Consider the following 20870-nt stretch of genomic DNA (forward strand, 5'->3'; position numbering starts at 1 on the left):
CTCATTGAGTGGTTATTAATAGGGAGTTTGTCTGGTGTCAGACACCGACATGAAATACATTAGCATTATCCCATAATCTTATTTAGTAAACACTCCGCTGCTCCGTTTCCTGTAATTGCATTGGGAAGATGTAATATTTATGAAAGGGGAGACAGGGATGTCACTGCTCATCTCCGCTGAGCAGTAAAAGTCCTAGAAAAAATTGTGTTAGAGATTTTATGAGCTGCAGAAAGCACGCCGGCCCGAGCTGCCCCTGCCGGAACTACTGCGGGTGCAACTGGAAAGGAGGGGCAGGATCGAAGAGTAGAAAGGGCAAAGGCAGAAGCCACGTTTCATCAGTCCCTGGATGTCCCCTACTTGAGCCTAGCTGCTGAGAGAGTAGGGCACTGACTCGCGGCTGGTCTTTTGGATCCCTCTTGTGGGTGCTTCCCTGGGTCTCAATGCACTCTGTAATGAATCGAGCCCACCAAGGAGATGATCTTGCCCACATTCTAGGCATCCTTCCTCTCCCATTACCAGTCTATGCCAACCGGCTCCATTTGCCCTCCTTATAGATCCCTGATCTTCAGGTGACAGTGAGCGCTCGGTTCTCCAGGATTTTCTTTGCATTTAGCAAGGCCAGTTATTTATGTCCCTTCCAGAGAAAGAGATCAGAGTGATTAAGTGCTGTCACAGACCCTTCTTCAAAGCCGCCGAGGTCCCACGCTTAAACAGCTTTTACACTCCCAGGCATGGTTATCCCTCTACTAGGATCCTCTTGCAATTTTCTGGGAAGCAAGAGCACAATTAAGATAAGACCAAGGATAAGGGACCCAAGACCCGCCTTTCCTGGCCAAAAGCTTGATTTTTTTTGGTGTGCTGTTAATCTGCCTAATTAACCAGGGAGATCTAATTTTCTCTAATTGTACTGTGGGAAGGACATTCATCTCTTCCGAATTCTTTGCCAACAGATCTGTGTGGGATGGTATAGAGAGTGTAGACCAGCCAGTCTTCTGTGAATGCCTGCCCGTCTTTTTTCTCCTCTCCCCTCCCCCGTGGATGAGAATTGTAGGGGGCCAGTGTTTCCACTTCTTTCTCTGTTCGTCTACTCTACAAGACAAAATCTTTACCCCAAGTCCACGGTGCTTAATTTGCACTGGGTGTTTCAACGGTTCGGGATAATTTGCCATTCACCTCTCTGCATCTGATTCCTGCCCCACTAAGGTGATTGTAAAACCTCAGCAAATTTGCTGCAGATTCTCTGGCTTCTGTGAGTGGTTGGTTTGGGGTGTGGGCAAGAGTATAAAGTGTGCCACAGGGAGAGTGGGGGGGAGAGGGAGAAAAGGAGGGAAAGAGGGGGAAGGAGGGAAGGAGGGAAGAAGGGAGAGAGAGAGGAAGAAAGAGAGAGGAAAAAGGAGAAGGAGGAGGAGGAGGAGGAGGAGGAGGAAGAGGAGGAGGAAGAGGAGGAGGAAGAGGAGGAGGAGGAGGAGGAGGAGGAGGAGGAAGAGGAGGAGGAGGAAAGGGAAAGAAGAGAACAGAGAATGAATCCAGAGTAACTAATCAACTTCAATTTGAATACAAATCTGAGTCGGGAGTACTTGTCCTGACCTTTTTCAGTTGAGCTGGTATTTCTACTTCCTCTGGCTAACTCTCCAGGAATGTAGGATCTAGCCTCATTCTTAGAGTTGAGAAAGTAATCTCTTCCTAGAGATTTTCGCGGACCCTTGCTGATTCTCTGAGGTTCCAGACGCCCAGCTCTTCCAGATGATGGGCATCCTGTTTATGCAGTTGGGTAGCTTTCGTGCCTCAAACCTTGGGTTCCCAGAACGCCTTTGGATATAGACGGCTTCCAGAGTCTGCATAAGAAGAGTGAAGTGAAATACTCTTTGAGAATCACTGGTCCTTGAGATCGAGGCAGTATTCAGTCAAGCACATACCTTGGCCGACAGACCCACAATCACACAGACACACACAGATACATAAACATGTACACAAAGCCCAGACACACACTTGAGCACAGTACCCCAACACATAGTAATTTAAGCGAATAACTCGAAAAGAGGCTGCGTAGTCCTTTCAAGCCCAATATTGGGCTGAGGAGGGTCCAGGGCCCTTGACAGCCCTAGCAGCTGAGGGCGGAGGGGGGTGCACAGGCCCCTCCTTGTGCCAGCTTCTTGGTTGCCCCATTAATCACGGCGTCGCTGTCCAGTTGAGGATAGCGGGGCTCCTAACTCGGCCAGCCGCCAGCGGGACAAAGGACCCAATCCGGAGGGAGCGTTGGGAGGGGGAGGGCACCCCGCAGAGCTCCGGGCGCTGCCGCGGGCAGGGGACGCAGGCGGCTGCTGCCTTCCTCATTCAGCTCCTGGACTCTGGAGGGGAGGGAAACCGGGAGGGAGGGCGGGGGGGCTGGTGGCGCGCAGGGTGGGAGCCTGCTCTGTGTGCCCTAATTCAATTAGCCCGGAGCCCGCACACCAGGAGCTTGCAGGCAGCTGCTCTTTGTATCCCGGGAGCCCATCCATATGGATTCCCCCTCGGAACCGCCCTCTCTCACCCCACCCCACCCCCATCCCTGAGCCCCTAAGCGCCACCCGCACTCCTCTCCGCTGCTCCAGGGAGGCTGGCACCGGCCCTGATAGGTCAGGCTCTCTACTCCAAGCACCTGAGGTTCCACTCTGCAACTCCTTCTGGGACCTCAGGATCTTTGACGTAGAATCTGAACCCGGAAAACGGGGGACGGGGGACCAGGAACTGGAAAGAGAAACACATATAGAGACAGGACGATTATTAGGAGAAAAGGAGTTTGTGTGGCTATATGAATGAAAGAGATGTGTATATAAGTATGTACGTGTGTGACTGTATGTTTAAGTAAGTAGAAATGGGCACGAGCGACAAAAATGGTCAGTGGATAACCATCCTTGTAAAAGACCTCCGATACTTGCTCAAGATACATCATAAGCGAGCCTCAACTCCACACCTGCAAACAAAGTACAAAGAATGAATCTCCTCTATCAGAGAGAAAGAACTAACTGTTAACTCAGCCAAAATAAACTAAAAATATTCCAGTTTCCTCTCAAGGACCCAGCCAACTGCCTCACGCTGCATTTCTGCTGCGGTTAAGGAGACTAGGTCGCCTCTTGGATCCCTCACTCTCCATCCCAACCATCCCGTGTTTTCCGAAATCCCAAAGATTTTTATTCTTTTCAAATTATTGACAGGTCGGATATCTATTCCAACTCTGCTCTTCCGACTCAAGGAAAAAGCACAGAGTCGCAAAATACCACTTTTAAATGGCTCAGCGGTTCCTGAACTGCTGGCCCTCAGTTTTGGCAGAAAAAGAAAAACGTTGAGGACTTAGCGAATAACCAAGATTTGATGAAGGTTGAGCCAGAACTAGGAAAGTGGGACTGGACCCAAATCTCATTCCCCTTTCAGCTTTCGTTCCCAACGCCAGGGATGAAAGCACCGACCCAGAAATTTGGGTCGGGTAGATAGGGGTCTGAAGTAAGGGTTCTTTATACCCAGAGATCCCAGACAGGATGAGTCTTGTTCCCCCAATTTTCTTGAGATTGTATGTAATCTATGAAACCTGTGTCCTGGACTCCTGATCCAAGAACCTCAACGGAAACAAAAAAACGGGCAAAGACTCAGATTGTTTTGCCTTCAGAATGCCCTAATAAACATCTATTTTTTCTGCTTCATTCGACTCGCTGATGCTGTATACTGGGAAGCTGTAAAGACTTCGAATTAGGGAGGTCCCAAAATCGGTGAGGTCTTTACCTCGATCACAGCATAGTGGAGGGGAGGGCATAGTGCTCAAGACTTTGCACTCCCAAGAAAACTACAGAAAAATCTGTTGTTCTATCAGCATGTTTATATCAGAGCGTGAGTGCCCGAATGTTACAGTCACATTCACGAAGTATGAAAAACAAAGTTGACCTCCAGTGTCCATCTTGGGGGGAGGATTTACAGGAAAACAAAAACAGGAATCGGCACAGGTTGAGAAATCGTAGATTGGTGGAAACCTGCAGTGATGACGGGAGTGAACAAGTCTATGAGGTCTCGAATCTTAGAAGGACATTTTAGAGCCCATCTGTTAAGTCCGTCAGTCAAGCTCTATCGCTCGGGCCTTGTCCCACACCTGGGCCTGTTCCCTGGTAACTCCCGCCCACCTTCAGGCCCGCCCCGGGACCGAGAAGAGGGAGGCGAGGTGCTGGTGCAATATTTCCCTTTCTTTCCTCTCCTTTCTGCCCCATTCCCCCATCCCGCCTCTGTTTCCTCTTAACTCTCTCTCTCCCCCACCCTCCGCCTCCCTTTCCACCTCACCCGGGTGAACGGGGCTCATTAAGCGTACCCCCGCGCTCCGTAATTACTCTAATAAGGCGCATGGCGGAAAAAAAGGGCTGGCAAGGAGAGCGCACTGGGCGCTCATCAATTGCAGCTGTCTGTGCTCTGAAGGGCCGACTCATTACTTACCTGACTTTGCGAGCGGTCAAACGGGCCCAGAGCGGCTACTGCAGAGTGGGAGGTGGAGGCGGAGGCTGTCGCTAAGGTTCCGGCCTTAACCGAAATGCGGTACCTTAAAAGAAGCGGTCCTAGGAACTGGCCAAGAACTCATTTCTTCTTTCTCTTGCTTCCTCTCCGCTCTCTTTCCCCTTTCCGCTCTCTTTTCCTTCTCTTCCTTTCCCCACGACTCCCATTTTACTTCTCCTCTTCTTCCTCCTGTTCCCTCACATCAAGTTTCCCCCTTTTAAGCCCTCTTCCTCCTCTCTTTCCTTTTCCCTTCTCTCTCTCTGGCTCTCCTTTCCCTCTTTCCTTTTTTTCCTCCCTGTCTTTCCTTCTCTTTCCCTTTCATTATCGTTCTTCCCCCCTCCCACCCCCCACCCCTACTCCCCGATTTCCCCAGGAAAGTTCAGAGCGGGTTGCAGACGACCATATTTTGTCCTTTGGGTCTATTAGGTTTGAGTGTCCTTTAACTTTGGCCCTAGTGTCACAGATGTCAGAAAGATGTTGGACTAGATATTCTGGTCTATAAAGTTCCTTCCAGCTCTTCTGTATGGAGTCCACAGCCCCGTTTTATACAGCCTGGAAGACCCAGGTGTATATTTGGTGGAGAGAGTCTAATGGGAAGATAGACGAAAAGAAGGAAAAAAGAGTTCGGGAAAAATGGTGTGTGTGTGTGTCTGAAAAAGACAAGAAGGAGGGAAATGGAGGGAGAGGGAGAAGAGCAGAGGAGAAAGGAAAGCAGCGTGAGCAACATACATTTTTTTCTTTTTGGAGAGGGTTTTCCTTTGTAATTTGGTGGAAAATGACTCCAGTCCCCAGCAGACTCAACAGCTGTAGCACCTTCTCCAGACCAAGACATTGTTTTCAAACTTGAGTCTTGATCACTCCTTCCAGCTGTCCCATAATGCTACACTGTCTCTTAGAGCTGTTTGGTCTTCAATCCCAGGTCCTTCATCTCAGGCCCTGCTGATCACATAACACCACTATTCAGAGCAGGTACGAAGTGGACTTCCCAGGCGGCTGGATATCTTCTGTTCTTGTCCTCATTGTCAGAGCCTTCTTCCAGCCAGCCCCGAAGCCTGTCTCCAGTTGGCACAAGATAAGGAGAAAAGGCAGCACAGTTCTGATCCTCCAGGCCGTGGGCCAACTCCTTTAACAACTTTGGGAAACGAATTCGGATATACAAAGCCTCCCCCTGTAACCAGCACAATAGTTAGGGGCCATTCAGAATAGTCTCCATCTTGCTGACAAGTCTCCCGTCTGCAACATTATTAATCTAGCCTGAGCTAGCGCCACTATGGACGGCTTTGGAAACTAGTTCTGAAATAAAGGGAGGAGGTTTTTGCGGAGCTCAGCCTGTAGCCTTCAGCTCAGTACGACTGCTTAGACCTTTGTGCCAGTAAAGTCTGTTACCCCAGACTAGCTGTCAGTCCCCAAGAGGGTTTCTGGCCTAGACTTTGCTCCTAATCGGAAGTGCCTGCTGCCGAGTGGAGGAGAGGGGTTCCGAGATCCATAATACCTGGGTAGTTCTCTGCCCAGGGATGGGGAGCACAGAAAAGGTCTCCTTCCACCTTCAAATCGCTGCCAAGACAGAGTCCCTTAAGCTCTTCTTAGAGAGTCCTAGCCTTCCTTCGTTCTTCATCCCATGATTTCCGAGAGCAAATGTAGAAAATCAGAGTTCATGGATACTTGTTTCTAAGCACTGCATTATGATGGAGCTATAAATCATATTCTCATACCCCACCCCACCCCAGGACCCCATTCACCGATGTCTCCTGCTTTAGTTTGACTGGGATCTTTGCTGATCATATGATTGGAACCAACCGCTTTCCTAGGAAATGCATTTTGGTGTGATAGGTTGAAGACTGAATATGAGAGCACCTCAGGGGATTTTATCAGGTGCCCCAGCCAAATGCACCCTCAACAGTTGTCAAGAAAATTGTTTCTTAGTCCACCTCTCGACAGGCCCTTGGCCTCAGTCTTTGGATCTTTTGAAATTTCTCTCTATATTGGCCCAAATACAGAGCTGGTCAAAAGTTAGGAAGTAGACGGTTAGCTAAGGAGTGCTTCACACTAGGATTGAGCCATTAAGCACCTTTATTTCAATTTTATTTTCTTCTTTTTTGACATTGAAGTGTCACTAAGAGTAAGAGAAAGTGAGAAACAAAACAAGTCCCAGGAGCCAGGAGTAGTGGGAGGAAGGGGGTCAAGGTGGCTACCAGTGGGGGGCCCCAGTGGCTACAAGGAAATCTGTCCACCCATCAATATGCACCCTTTGATACCATTTTCACCCAGCACCACCTGAGGGTAAGAGTGAAGATGCATGTGAATATGTGTGTGTGTTGTGCTTGGGTCACCAAGTCTCAAGATGGTCTTGGTTGGATATGCTCTTTGATAACTCTTGCAACCCTAAAAGAAGCAGCCATTCTAATCTTATCTAGGCTAAAACCCTAGGTGTCAACCCCTCAGTTGACTTTGTAAGCCTTAAGGGATTGGTTAATAGATCAACTTGAGTCAAAAGTGGTCAATCTCAGCTCAGCGTCTTCTGTGTTCCCTTGGAAGTCTGAGAGGGTGTCTGGATCAGAATGGAGTAATGTGCCAAACTGTTCACTTACTTGCACATGGTCAGCTAACTTACATTATAATGTTGAGTAATGAGCATCAGTGCCTGAGAGATACTACTGTTGTCCCCAACAAGCCTGCCCAACAGCCTCCTGTGTGGTTGGAAGTGGAGGCAATGGGGCTTCTATAGGCAAAGGGGAACACAAAAACTCGGGTTCTATTAACTCACTCAATCACCACTGCACACTCACATAGAAACACATTGTTAAATACATCCCCACTATAACACACTTCTCCCTTACACAAGATCAGATTATATTGCAGTCTTTTAGACAGCTGTCTCTATAGACATTTCTCCCTTTACCCACACAAGTTCCATATATATATTTGTTACAAGTCCAATACATGCAACTTCATCCTGTTACATCCACACTCATTATACACTCGAACATAGACACCATTATAAACGCTTTATAAAGTTGCAGGCATACCCAAAACATCCACACCAATGGTCAAACTCAAGTATCCCAATGTCTCTAGAGATAAGGAAGTTGGGGAGGGGGTTGTCTATCTTTGCTATAGAGACCTTCCTCCCCCTTCCTCCCCTCTCCTTCTGGTCCCAGCTGCTCTGCTTTTATTAGAGACTTCTTTATTTGGTGTCCGAAGAGAACAGTGGGGGTGGAGTGTGTTTATATGTGTGTTTATGTATGTAGCTGATGAAACGGATGGAGGCAGCTTTGGATGGAGCGCAGATGGGGCAAGAGGGATACGCCTTAGGGTGAAAGAACAAGGACTTTCTGCTTTATGTCTGGAGACAAGGACAGTTATTGGGAGAGGAAAAGACTGAGATAGGGAGGAATATCATGGAACTGGATTGCAACCTGCATCTTTTAAAAATCTTTTGTAAGATTACCAGATTTCAAATGGACCTTGGAAGTTATGTAATCCAATTCTCTCATTATTATAGATGAGAAAAACTGAGCCCTACAGAGGTTAAATGATTCCCATAAGTTACTACTGAGCAAGTAGCTGTGTCAGAATTTGAACCTAAGTCTGCTGAATCAAAAATCTCTGAGTTTTTCCACTGCTTCATGTTAAAAATCTATTAGTAAGCACTGCCTTAATAATGGCTCCTGAGAAGCAACAGTCCTCTTGGAGATCAGGTCTCACCACATGAGTCTAAGCCTTCTTCACTCTAAGGGAGTATATACTCAGTAGTTAGGTAGACAGAAGGGGGAAGGAAAAGTGTGTTCTGAAGACATTTCTGTCAGGAGCTATTTCCCACTCTAAAGACTTAAGGAAGGCAGGTTTGTACCCTGTTTAGGAAGAAAGAGGCATACCTGGGGAATGTAGCCCTAGGGGTTAAAATTAGTCCCAGATGACTTGTGTCAAACTAAAGCATTAGGACAACTATCTCCCAAATGGCTATTTTATATAGCTAACAAATTTCTAATAGATTTGATTACCAAATACAACATTAAATGACTGAGTTTATTTTCTTTGACTGAATTAGAACTGACTACATCAATTTGGAGAAATTGTTGAGGATAAACAGGTGAGAATTTTCTGGGTAAGGAATTTGGTGGCTTTTAGTATGTTGTTACTTACTTTGTTAATGGAACTGATTTGATTTATGATGTCTGGTGAGGTTGGGGTTGTTACAGCTATTGAGTTGTTTGATTCGATAGGTAATTATTGTGTGGGTCAGGATTGAAATGGGGTATCTTTATTGTATGGTTGTGGGGGTTGCTCTGTGCTAAATGCTGCTCCTCTGAGGAAGAATTAAAAATGGGCTAAGGATGAAATTGATAGAGTTCTCAAAGTCTGGGTTTACCACAAGCTGAATGATTACATTTGGTGTTTATGAAGGGAAAAGGTCCATAAATAATGACACAAACATATTTGAAGGCTTGCTAGAATAGGAAAGTAAACATCTGGTTCCCAAGATTTGACAACTTTTGAAGCTTATCTTTGGATGTGCTGAACCCTTCAACAGGCAAAAGAGACTGATAGTGCATCTTGTGTAAATAATGAGAAGGGGAGAATCATATCTAGGAGGTTGGGGATATCCAATAGTCTAATAAACATTTATTAAATGCCTTACATGTAACAGGCACTATGCTAAGTGTTCAGGATTCAATTGTTTAAAAAAAAATCAGTTCCTGCCCTCAAGGAGTTAACAATATAATAGAGGAGGGATAATACACAAAAATTATATGAGTTTTTTTCCAGAGAGAAGAGAGGTAAAGAAGGGAACACAGGAGTGGTGTGAAGAACTAAAAGGAAGAAATAAAGTAAAATAGTATTCATCTCCAGGAAAGATAGAAGGTATGTATAAGGCCTATGATTAAGCAATCAGGATCACCTCCTTCTAACATGGCATCAAAAGGCATGAGAGATAGTTGAGGGTGAGGATTCCACTACTCTAGTTTTGGAATTGGAGAAACTTCAAAGGAATGCAAATGGGTCCTGTGCTGAGAATAGGGAAGCTTGCCTACAGAAAGGGAAATTGCATAGCCAGCATGATGATGAGGGATTCTGTATGGTTCAGATCTCTCTGGCCCCTTTCCTATCAGCAACCAAAGATACAAAATGACCAGCTATTGGCAAAAACATAAGTAGATTGGAAAAGAACAGAAAAAGGATCAAAGGGGATCAAATCCATGTTAGAAAAGATTCCTGCAGCTCCAGAAAGAGGCAGGAATAGTTGAATTATAGGGCAAAAAAGACTTCCGACCTTTCTCCTACTGACTAGCACCCACAGCATACATTTTCATTTTTACTGTCACAGGAAGCCTCTAAACTACAATAATTTATAGAATATCCTTTTTATTGTCTGGAAATCAGGAGAGTATTTATTCATGAAAAAAGTTTTCCATAGAGATAAAGTACTCAGGCTAGCCCATAGAGTAGCTGTTAAGGAACAGTCCTAGCCAGAAATTTGTCTGGGAAGTAGTGTGCCAACACAGCATAAGAGGGAGGATGGAGATGGGAGAAAGGAGAAGGAAGAAATAGAGGAGGAGGAGGAAGAGGAGAGAGGATCTTCCCTCTTTCTTGGATTGGAGCAATGAGAGCAAAATTCCTAAATACATGAAGATTGTCTTAGGCCTCCTCTCCTCTCTCTCTTTTTTTCTCTCCTATCCTATCCTATCCTCTAGTCTTATCTCCCATGACCTCCCTCACCCCCAACTCCATGCCTGGGGCACCAGTGCCTACTTCCCATTAGTATAACCTAGATCTTCCTTTCCTTCTCCTATTAAAAGTTTATAGATGGGGGGGGGGAAGACAAACAATCAACTAATCCTTTAGCCCATCTCTCTCAGGGAAGTTGACTTTCCTCTGTTAGAAAGAAGCTCTGGCAATATAGGATAAGGGAAAGCACCCTAAACCGAGAGTATCAGGAGAGTTTGAATTCTAGCTCTGCAAATAACTAATTTTGGAAAATCACTTTATCTCTCTGAAACTCGTTTATCTTTAAAATGAAGGAGTTAATAGGGCATTGACTATATTTTCAGATATGGTTAATAAATATACATATATTCACTTAATTGCTTTACTTTGTCACAAGGAAGGGTTAAAACTGGAGGTGGATGAGAAATGACTGTCATGTACATAAGATGAGGCATCAATAAAAATGTATTTTAAAAATAAAATTAAATAAATCCAAGGAATTGAACTAGATGATTTCTAAGGCCCCTTTCAGCTCTAGCAATCTATGAATCTGTAATTAAACGAATCCATACTAAGGTGTGGGTGACTTTTCACCCAAAGGCATCTGCTTTTTGAGAGGAACTTATAAACCCCAAAAAAACAATGGTTGCTGCGATTTTAGTAAGGTTATAAGATGAAGGAAAAACATTTTGAGATGGGGGTATCTCTATTTTTTGGGCAGAGGCCATCACATCTGTTGTTCATCTCATCAGTTGTCCTTCCTTTCCTAGTTTCTTCCCAATCCCACTTCTGACCCCAGATATTCTATCAAAACTTTAAATATTATTGCCAACAGTTACCCTGTCAACTTTCCTAGAGTCAGGGATGTGCGGGAATATATTAAAAATAATAATATATAAAATTTGAATGGGGCTGGCGCTGCCTGTATTTTCCTGGAATTACCCTAGAGGAGTCAAATCTCCATACACTAGGAGCCTAAAAGCAAAGTTTTCTTTTTAACCATCAGAAATTGAAGATTGGAAGCAAATCTCCAGGTAAATTGACAGATGTTGTCAATCCTGTATGGAAGCCACTTCCGTCTTTCCCTGAGGCTCCTGACGTCTAGGGGACCCTGCGAGTCAGAGCCCGAGGGACATAGGGGGTGGAAGGATGAAGGAGAAGCCCTTTCCAGGGTGAGGCTAAGACTGGCTATTCCCTTTACCACCCCTTCCTCCTCTGTGTCTATCCCATTAGTTTCTCTTTTTAGATCGCTTCCTGGACTTTCCTCTTTCTCTTTCTACTGCCCTATCTTTTTGGTTGTATTCTTCCCTCCCTCTACTCCCACCCCCAATCCTTCCTCTCCTTTTTCTTCTATTTCTCTCTGTGTGTCTCTCCCTCTGCCCTCCCCCAGTCTCTCTCTTTCTCTCCCTCCCTCTCCCTCGTTCTCTCCCCCTCTCCTCTTTGCTGTCATTCATCCCGCTCCTCTCCGTTCTCAGCCAATGGAGAGACAGGGCCTAAAACTGCGAAGCTACATCTCACCCAGGCCTTTTCGCTCAGTGATTGATGTCCCAGAGTCAACAGCGAGCGAGAATACGGAGGAGGAGAGGAACAGGCGGCGTTCCCCCTCCCCCCGGCTACTTCAACAAACCCTTCCGTACTTCGCCTCCAAGTCTCCCCGAGCACCCAAAGCGAACCCGAAGCTGGTGCCGGCTGCTCCCGCCTCCGCAGCCACGCTGCGCCCCGCGCCCGGCTGCGCCGCTCCTGCCCCCGGGCCCGCCCAGCCCAGCCCTGCGCCGCCAACCCAGAGGAGCTCAGCCCCCCCGGCGGCTCTTCGGTGCCTGTGTCGCCGGGCCCCCAGCGGGGCCGGGGCCCGGGCGCGCCGGGGGATATGGAACACCTGGCCCCGCACCACCTCCACCCGGGCCACGCCGAGCCCATCAGTTTCGGCATTGATCAGATCCTCAACAGTCCGGACCAGGGCAGCTGCATGGTGTCCGCCTCGCGCCTACAGGACGCAGACTACGGGCTCGGCTGCATAGTTAGCAGCGCCTACAACACCATGACCGGGAGTTATGGGGGAGCCGGCGGCGGCAGTGGCAGCGGCGGAGCTGGCCCGGGGCCCGGGCCCGGGGCGGGAGCCGGAGCAGGAGGCGGCGGTGGCGGCGGCGCGGGGGGTTACGGGGCCGGCGGCGGTAGTGCCTGCAGTATGGCTTCGCTGGCCGGCTCCTACAATATGAACATGGCCATGGGCAGCGGGGGCGGCGGGAGCGGGGGCGCGCTCAGCTCCGCCGGAGTGATTCGGGTGCCTGCCCACAGGCCTCTGGCCGGAGCCGTTTCTCACCACCAACCCCTCGCCACCGGCATGCCCACCGTACCCGCCGTACCCAGTGTCAACAACCTCACAGGACTCACTTTCCCCTGGATGGAGAGTAACCGGCGATACACAAAGGACAGGTTCACAGGTGAGCCCTGACTCGTGTTCGCCTCCGCCGCTCTCCCCCACCCTCTGTTCGGGTTCCTGCTCTTCTCCGCGCCTCTTGAAATTCCTAGTCAGCTTCCCCATCCCGGCCCGTGATTCCCTTTCCGCTTTCTTTGCTCCCAGCCTCGGCCTAGCCCAGCCGGCCCCTTCCCCAGCCGCTGCCCACTTCCTCTCTTCCATCTCTGCACCCCCTAGCCCTGGTCCTGCTCAGCCTCTCCTCCTCTGATTCCTGACTTGCTCGGCCCCAGCCGGGAGATCAAGAAGCTGGGAGCATGAGGACCTAGATCTGAGAGATCATTTTTCCCGGGCGGAGAAGAGAGTAGAATCTAGGGGCCTGAGTAGGAGACAAGGTGGGGGGGGGGGAGGGAGGAGAGGGGGAAGGAAGACGCTGAAAAAGAAGCACTTTGTAGACTGTAGGTTTGTTCTCCCGCTCCTTCCCGCTCTCTCAGGGCTGAAGGTGGGCAAATATAGACTTTTGTACTAACACTAGAACAAAACAACGAATTGAAACGAATTCCAGGTGAGCGGAGCTCGAGCTTACTCCCACGTTGTCTCAGAGCAAAGCCCACCCGAACTGGAGGGCTCGAGACTTGTGGAGTAGGGGGTAACCACCTCTGGGAAGTCCCTCGGCTGAAACCCTGGGGGAGGGGCAGCGAGGCTCGGCTTCTGTCGGCCAGGGTATAAGCCACCCTCCCCCACACCACCCCAACCCCTCGGCCTTGTTTTATTTTTGGTCTCAGCCCGGTTTGCCTCCACTCTTCCCCGACCCACTGCTCAATGAATAATGCACCGACCCTGACCGGGCCATCGATCTAGCAGCTCTGAGTGCGACTCCGGGGACGATTACACAGTCTCATTTCTTTCTCCTCCTTTCCTCTGTCCTCTCCTCTTATATCTTCCCCCACTCTCACTTTTCTAGAGCTGCTCCCCTCCCCAGGGCCCCAGAACTAGCCTCCCTCCAACACACACACACACACACACACACATTTGAGCACACACATAGCCCCCCAGTTTATTTTCCAAACCTGAATTCTGAGACAGAGCCCGGATGCTGCGGGGCCCTGGAGGGGGAGAGACCAGTCCCCGCTTGCAATGAAAGTTCCAAAACAAGGTTGGGGCCAGGCGGGAGCAGGAGAATGGGGAGAATCCTTAGATTAGCCTCTCAGGTAGAAGTATCCCCTCCTGTAACTGTTGGAAATGAAGGACTCTGATCCCCAAATAACATGGGGGAAGAGTGAGTTGCTGCTCCCCAGTTCCAAAGCGTGGATATCCCTTATCTCTGGAGTCAGGAACTTCATCTGGTAGACTATATTTTTCACTCTTCTCTGAGAGCTGCAGATCAGCTTCGGGCTCTGAGTCCCCCATTATACTCCTCTTTCAGATCCATTAATAATTAAAAGAAGGTCTCTGGAAATTGGTATCTTAGGTCCTAGAAGGATAGAGAGAGGAAATATTCTTAAGCTATCATTGGCCTAGATTGGGAGACAGAGGACTTTAGAGTTTGGCCCAGTTTTGTTTCTAGGGGACCTGAAAAGAACCTTGATCTAAGGTTCCATGGCTCTGAGAAGACAGTGGCACAAAGCACCTAACTCTGGAAAGGGATTAAAAGCCAGGACTGAACAGAGCCCAGTGGACCTGGAATTTACATGAGCAAGGCCTTTAGATGAAAGCTTTATGTTTCCAAGAAGAGGGCCCAGGTGGGTTGAGGGCTCGCAGGATCAGAGTAGTGCTTTTTCCTTTCCCTTCTCCTGTGAAGCTGCTCCCTATTCCACCAAACTTCCCTCTACAGTAAGGCCCTAAAGCCTGAGTATACTCAGCTAGGCCCGTAGGCATTACCCTCTACCTGCCGATCTGCCCAGGAATACCTCTCCAAAAGATTTTGCTATCAGAGAATACAAAAATGTCTAAATGGTGTGTTTATGGAGTAAGAATGTGTATTTGAGCATGCGTATAAGCTTGTGAAAGTGAATTGTGTGTTTGTGCAAGAAAATGTGACTTGCAGGTTTGTGTGTGGTATGTTTGAAATGACATACATTTGTTTCTATGTGTAAGAGTGTGATTATATGTATGCTGTGTGAGAATATACTTATATGTGCCAACTGTACCTGAATTCTAAGAATCTTTGCTCAATTGTATGACTACAGACCCCACTCAGCACCATATACCGACATTTCCTGGGGGTACTCACTCTACTCTAGTGGTCTGCTCAGGACAGTGGAGTAATGGGACTACTTAGGTTTCCCCCCTTCCATTTCTCTTTCACCACTCCCCGACCCATGATCTGTTCCTATTGAGAGAGAAAACTGACACAGATAAGGGGTTTGAATACCTATAGAAAGGGACGGAAGGCGGGAGGTTAAGGTTTTAGTAGTGGAAGATTGGGGAAGGGTTTCCAGGCAGATCTAAGACAATTCCAGATAGAAAGCTTTGTTACCAGGCCTGAGCTTAGCTTCCCATTGCTCCCCGCTCTCCGGGCCTACTCGCTCCCCAGCTCCGGGTCATTAGGGCTCGGCTGTGGTGTATGCCTTTGCCGTGGACGCCTCCTGACGCTGTGCCGCTTGCTTCTGCCGTCTGTCTGTCTCCCGCTCCAGTGGCCCTCTCACCCTTCACTGTAACACGCCGTATAGGTCACCCCTACCAGAATCGGACGCCCCCGAAGAAGAAGAAACCGCGCACATCCTTCACACGCCTTCAGATCTGCGAGCTGGAGAAGCGTTTTCATCGCCAAAAGTATCTGGCGTCAGCCGAGCGCGCGGCCCTGGCTAAGGCGCTCAAAATGACCGACGCGCAGGTCAAAACCTGGTTCCAGAATCGGAGAACGAAATGGAGGTGAGTCTGCAAGAAACGGGAACTCCATTACGGGCGGGTAAGCGACCTGGCTGGCTAAAGCTATTCTCCTAAGCTATCTCTAAGAAACTGTTTTGGTCTACCCTTTCTCCTTCCAACGCCCAACCGAAATGCGAAGGCTCTATGTGCGCCGTGGTAAGGTTCAGGGTAGTCTTTTTTGATCAAACTGGGGGCTCAAGACCTGGCTATCCTGATTCACCCTCCGCAGACAGGAATGACCCACTTCGTGTTGATCTGGACAAGACCCTTTGTAGAAAAATGATTAGTCTCTCCCCTATCACCGCTTTCCCCACGCTAATCTCTTTCTTTATCCCTGAACTCGGAAAACCTTATTAAGATCATCCACATGAAGTATACCTCCGCTATGTCCCCTTTTGAAGTAAAATGACAGAGTATAGACCTGTTCATTACACCGAAATGTGTGTGTGTGTGTGTGTGTGTATTTGTGTGTGTGTGTTTTGGGAAGATGGTGACGTGGAGTTTGAATGTCTCTGAGGACGCTTCTGCCTGGCGGTGGACAGCAAATATCTCAGAATCAATCCACCTAACACGAAGCAATCTGACTCCGCAGTAGCTTCCTCTCCCCAGGGCTCTGCATTGCGTGGAAATGTGAGTGAAATAGATGGCTGGGGATTCCGGGATGGGATGCGAAAGTAAGACTGCGACTTTCTACTGCCTCTGTAGGCCAGTCCCTCAAGTGGGAGCCAGGCAACTTCGGTCACTGGAGTCTTCGAAGAGCTCCAAGGATAGCCAGGCTTTGGGTGGAGGTTTTAGTAACTACCGAGAGACTGTACAGAGAGCCTAGATGGAAAACAGTAAGATTTCCCCGATGACTCAACCCATAGCTCCACAGTGGAGTCGGGCTCTCCCGGATTTATATTTCCGTGTAGTGACTAAAGGAACTAACTCCCTTCTCTTGAGCTATCCTAGACAGCCAAGGCCCATCATCTAAAACTCCCGCCAAACAACACGGCCTCAATAACAATCTTTGTCTGTGGCGGGGAGTAAGTTAGAAGGAGAAAGCTTCACTCGATGGCTTGGCAACCAGAGACCATTTTCCTCAGCAAGCCCCAGCCCGCCTGAGGCAGTGACCGGCTCTGCTGTCTTACCCTAGAGATGGAAAATCAATCAGTCAGAATCGAGGATGGGAATGATCAATTAAGAACAGATGGATGTGTCTAAGAGAGAACGGGAGAGAGCTATCTAGGGAGCTGGGGAAACATTTACTCTGTCTCCTTCTGTCACACACACTCACAAAACACTTTCAACTCTCTAGTACTCACAAAGATTGTCCATCCACAAACCCTCGCACACTCTTCCTCATACACAAGTACAGACTTGCACAGTTTCTCTCAGAACTGTGATCGCTCACAAAATTACAAAACCTATACTCTTGTCTCTGTCTTTCTGTTTTTGTCTGTCTGTCTGGCCTCTCCACCCCACCTCACACAAACCTACAGACACCGGACGGCACTACATTACACCATACTACACTCACTCACTAACACACATTCTCACGACCGTTCTTTCAGAGTCCCTGGGGAGCGGCAGCTAATGTGAATGGAGTCAGAGGGAGGCGCCGGGCCCAGTCGGGCTGGCTGGACAGAGGAAGGAATTGCAGTTTCCTCTTTTTCTGAATGAAGAAGCTGAATCTGCCTGGGATTCTGCTGTCGTGTCCACAAAGAAGACACGCAGCCCCCGTGGGGTCGAGTTTTCCGCAGTCGAGCATTCCAGGCAGTAGGAGATGGGGGAGGCGGCTTCCAGGAGTCTTTAGAGAAGGAACAAGGAAGGCATTTTCTGGGAAAGGAGGTGGGAATGACAAATCAGCCCGAATGCTAGAACTCACAAAAGACCAAATGAGAATTTGGGAAAAGGAGGTAAAAGAAGAGACAGAGGAGAGATAGAAATAGAGAAAGATATGAATATTTAGACAGGGAGACAGGAGAGAGGAGGGAAAGAAACAGATCCCTCCTGAAGGAAAAACCAAAATAATATAATAAAAATAATTAAATATGTAATAATAAATAATTAAGCTAATCTTATTCCTAATGAAGAAAAACAAAGATAGCAAACTTTTTATTGTTGTTATTATTTGGACGAAACCCTTTAATTCTTGAAAAGAAAAAAAAATCCCAGAGACGTAAGAAATGAGGAAAAGAAGAAAACCCATAAGAGAAAGAGAGAAATCTATTCAGACTAAAATGCAGGGGGGGGGGGGAGAACAGAGAAAGGGAGAAAGGAAAGAAAGAAGGAAGGAAGATAGGAAGAAAAGAAAGGAAGAGAGAAAGAAATTACAAAAGAAAAGGAAGAGGAAAAAAGGCCAAGAGGGATCTTCGTTTGCTTTTTGCTTTTTAAATCGATCTGCTACAAATTGCTCCTGGAAGCTCCGGGGACTCACATTAGATCCGTTCACCTTAGAGACAGACGTTTGATCTCAGTTTACAGTAGGGGAGTGGGGGGTGGAGGGAGGTTGCATTAGATGGAATATGTGAGTCATCGCTTACTCTTACTGGCTTCGTGGAAACCGGACGAGTCTTCCTTGGAGCTCGGCACCGGGCTGAGAGGGAGGAACTGCTCAGATCAAGGAGTCAGGGAACTTTAGGTCTCAGGGTTGGGAGCTCGAGTGATCGGAACCCAATCCTTTTCCCCTAGGGGGTAAGACTTACTCTGGAAGCGGGAAGTGGAGGGGTGGGGTAGAAGGAAGAAAGTTCGCAACCCCAGGCTGGCTCGTTGGAAGCCTGTTGTTTCTGAGTCTTTGCAGCTCTGAGACATTCAACTTTCCCGCTCCCCAATTGAGTTATGTATGTCTCTAAGGCTTTGCTGAGCCACCTGTCCCTTCTCTCCCTGTCCCCAGGAATCTCTGAGCAATGCGGGAAAGGTCTCAGAAGATCTTTGCTCAGTGGGTTTTCGAGGAAGCCCTGTCTCCCGGCTAGTAAGAGAGCCAGGTTCTTTGCAGATCTTCTATGTAGCCAGGCAGCCAGGGAATCACAAAGCAGAGGCCCTAAGGTCATAGCTAGTTTCATTCCTGGACTGCCTAGTTTGAGAGGAAGGCTGCTAGGGCCCTCTTACCGAGGGACCGAACTTCTTTCCTGTGCGTGAACTCTCCGCACACTTCAATACACACATGCATGTAACGCACACAATTTCAGAGGCATTTTCCAGAAATGGCCCGAGAGCCCCGCACTTAGGCTGGCATTTGGCCTGGCTCTGGGGTTAGAAAGGAGCTAAGAAAAGCAAACAGATTCTTCTCCTTCCACCGCCGTATTCCCCTGCCTTTCTTTTTAGTACCTCAATGGCGGGGTGGGGTGGGAAACTGAGGTGCCCTTGGGATTGCTCTCTTTTCTAGAGCCAGGAAAGTAGTGTTCTTGGGAGCAGCAGTTTCTCTGCCTCCCAGTACTGGGGATCCGAGGGATAAGAGGGACTAGGTTGCGGGCAGTGGCTGGCTCTGAGGCAGCTTGTCCCCGTACAGGCGGCAGACAGCGGAGGAGCGGGAGGCGGAGAGGCAGCAGGCTAACCGCATCCTCATGCAGCTGCAGCAAGAGGCCTTCCAGAAGAGCTTGGCTCAGCCCCTGCAGGCTGACCCGCTCTGCGTGCACAATTCATCACTCTTCGCCCTGCAGAACCTGCAGCCCTGGTCCGACGACACTGCTAAGATCACCAGCGTCACGTCAGTGGCCTCGGCCTGCGAGTGACCCTCTCCTGTCCGGGTCCACCCCGCTCGGTTTCGCTGTTCCCTCCCCTGCCTCTCAGCCCTTCAGGACGCCCGCCAAAGAAGTGGGAGCCTGGACTTTGGGATTGCAAACGAGAGGAGCGGCCTCCCCACCCTGAGTCCTCGCCCTGCTCCCCGTACCCAGCCTCGGGAGACGGCCCGAGGTCGGGGGCTGTGCCTGGAAAGGGGTGGGAGAGGTTCCCGAGGGCTTTGCACAGAAGAAAGAGTGAGGACCCTTCCCCCTGCCCCAACCCCTTTTACGGACCACGAGCCAGTTGTCCCTGTCCTTTCCCCCTCAGTAACTGGACACAAAGTGAAACTCGTAGAAAGCCAGCTCGCTACCTGCCTCTGCTCTCCGAGGTCCGGTACCGGTGTCGTCCAGTCCGGGTGAGCAACCCCACTCCCATCCCCGGATTTATTTTCAGTGCAAAAGAAGATATTGGAAATAGAATAGGGACTTTCGGTCAGAAGGGGTCCGAGGGACCCAACTGGAGCCTCTAGTCCCGGTGCAGTTTGCCCTCCCTGGCCCTCGGTTCAGCTGGTACTTTTCAGATTCTGCTCAATTTCCGTTTATTTTATTTTGTTTTTCAATTTGGGGATCTAAAGGGAGGCCGAGGAAGTGGAGGAAGAGTCGAAAATTAGAGCTTCTAGGGATCGAGAGCGTTCTGAAGGTCCCCCAAGAAGCCGCTCGATTTCCGATTCAGCCGTACTGAAACCCAGAGATACTTTCACAATCATTCGTGGACAACCACGCCACACACAGCAGCTGCATAGTCATACACAGTCACGAAGTTTCGTAATGCAGTTGGGTGCCCACATTATCACTGATAGGAACACACGACGATCGCAATGGCAGCGGTCACACAGCTTTACACAGATCACAATACACGCAATGCCCACAATTCCTGTTTTCCCCATCACTCACAGTCAATCATACGATTCCGTACCCTCAGTAGCAGGTAAGCACAATTTTAACACCCTCCACACACATACGCAAACACACAAATACACAGTCCTACACCGAGTGTCTCTGGAATAGTTCCCTCGAACACAATGTCCTTTGCACAATTTCGAACAATCAGTCTTGCATACAGATTGTAAAGGACACTCATACATGGAGCCTGTTTGGGGAGGCTAGCTTTGCATCCGTCATTTTTTTTTTGGGGGGGGGAATTAAGTTATGCACTTATAAGGTGTTTTCCCTGTACCATTTTATAAAGTGCTTGTGTAATTTATGTGGAAAATATGAATAAAATTATCCGGATCCGGAACCCTGCCCAATTCCTTTTCCCTACATTTCCTCTCCAGGGGTGACCTGGCCTATAAGACTAGCCACCAGAGTTGAGTGAGAATTTCCCTTATGCAGAAGGGATAAGATGGCCGAAGACTCAGATTGGGAGAGCCGGTTCAGCGTCTCTCCTATGTTAAAAGAGCGGACTTGCAATAGCGTAAACAGACCCAAAATATTCTGTTGAGGCATCCATATTTGCATACAAATTAAGTGTAGAATTTGGACCTAACCCTTGATCTTTTATCTCTCTTCCCATAGCCTAGCATTTTTGTGGATTCATCGTGTTTGCTACTCCTTGTCTGTAGCTTTAGCTCAGAAAGAGATCCCCAAATGAAGGGGGATTCTGCTCA

The 20870-nt window shown here is 48.5% G+C and overlaps 1 protein-coding gene across 2 annotated transcripts; it reads left to right on the forward strand.

Moving 5' to 3' along the window:
* Window positions 1-11564: 11564 nt before the first annotated feature.
* Window positions 11565-20500, forward strand: TLX1 (T cell leukemia homeobox 1). Of its 2 annotated transcripts, none has more exons than XM_051981259.1 (3): window positions 11565-12656; window positions 15265-15502; window positions 18990-20500. In XM_051981259.1, exons 1-3 carry the CDS (start codon window positions 12083-12085, stop codon window positions 19210-19212), a joined length of 1035 nt encoding a protein of 344 aa, XP_051837219.1. In that variant the 5' UTR covers window positions 11565-12082; the 3' UTR covers window positions 19213-20500. The 2 variants fall into 2 exon arrangements, with proteins under 2 accessions (XP_051837219.1, XP_051837220.1); XM_051981260.1 differs by having other exon boundaries at window positions 11624-12656; window positions 15301-15502.
* Window positions 20501-20870: the final 370 nt, after the last annotated feature.

This window comes from Antechinus flavipes, chromosome 2, assembly GCF_016432865.1.
Source record: "Antechinus flavipes isolate AdamAnt ecotype Samford, QLD, Australia chromosome 2, AdamAnt_v2, whole genome shotgun sequence".
In the NCBI taxonomy this organism is placed as follows: domain Eukaryota; kingdom Metazoa; phylum Chordata; class Mammalia; order Dasyuromorphia; family Dasyuridae; genus Antechinus; species Antechinus flavipes.

Bases quoted from the DNA above. Each gene is read 5' to 3' on its own strand.
- TLX1 (XM_051981259.1), top strand. From the start codon at position 12,083: ATGGAACACCTGGCCCCGCACCACCTCCACCCGGGCCACGCCGAGCCC. The intron at 12,657-15,264 runs GTGAGCCCTGAC...CTCCCGCTCCAG, and splicing joins CACAAAGGACAGGTTCACAG to TGGCCCTCTCACCCTTCACT. The intron at 15,503-18,989 runs GTGAGTCTGCAA...GTCCCCGTACAG, and splicing joins AATCGGAGAACGAAATGGAG to GCGGCAGACAGCGGAGGAGC.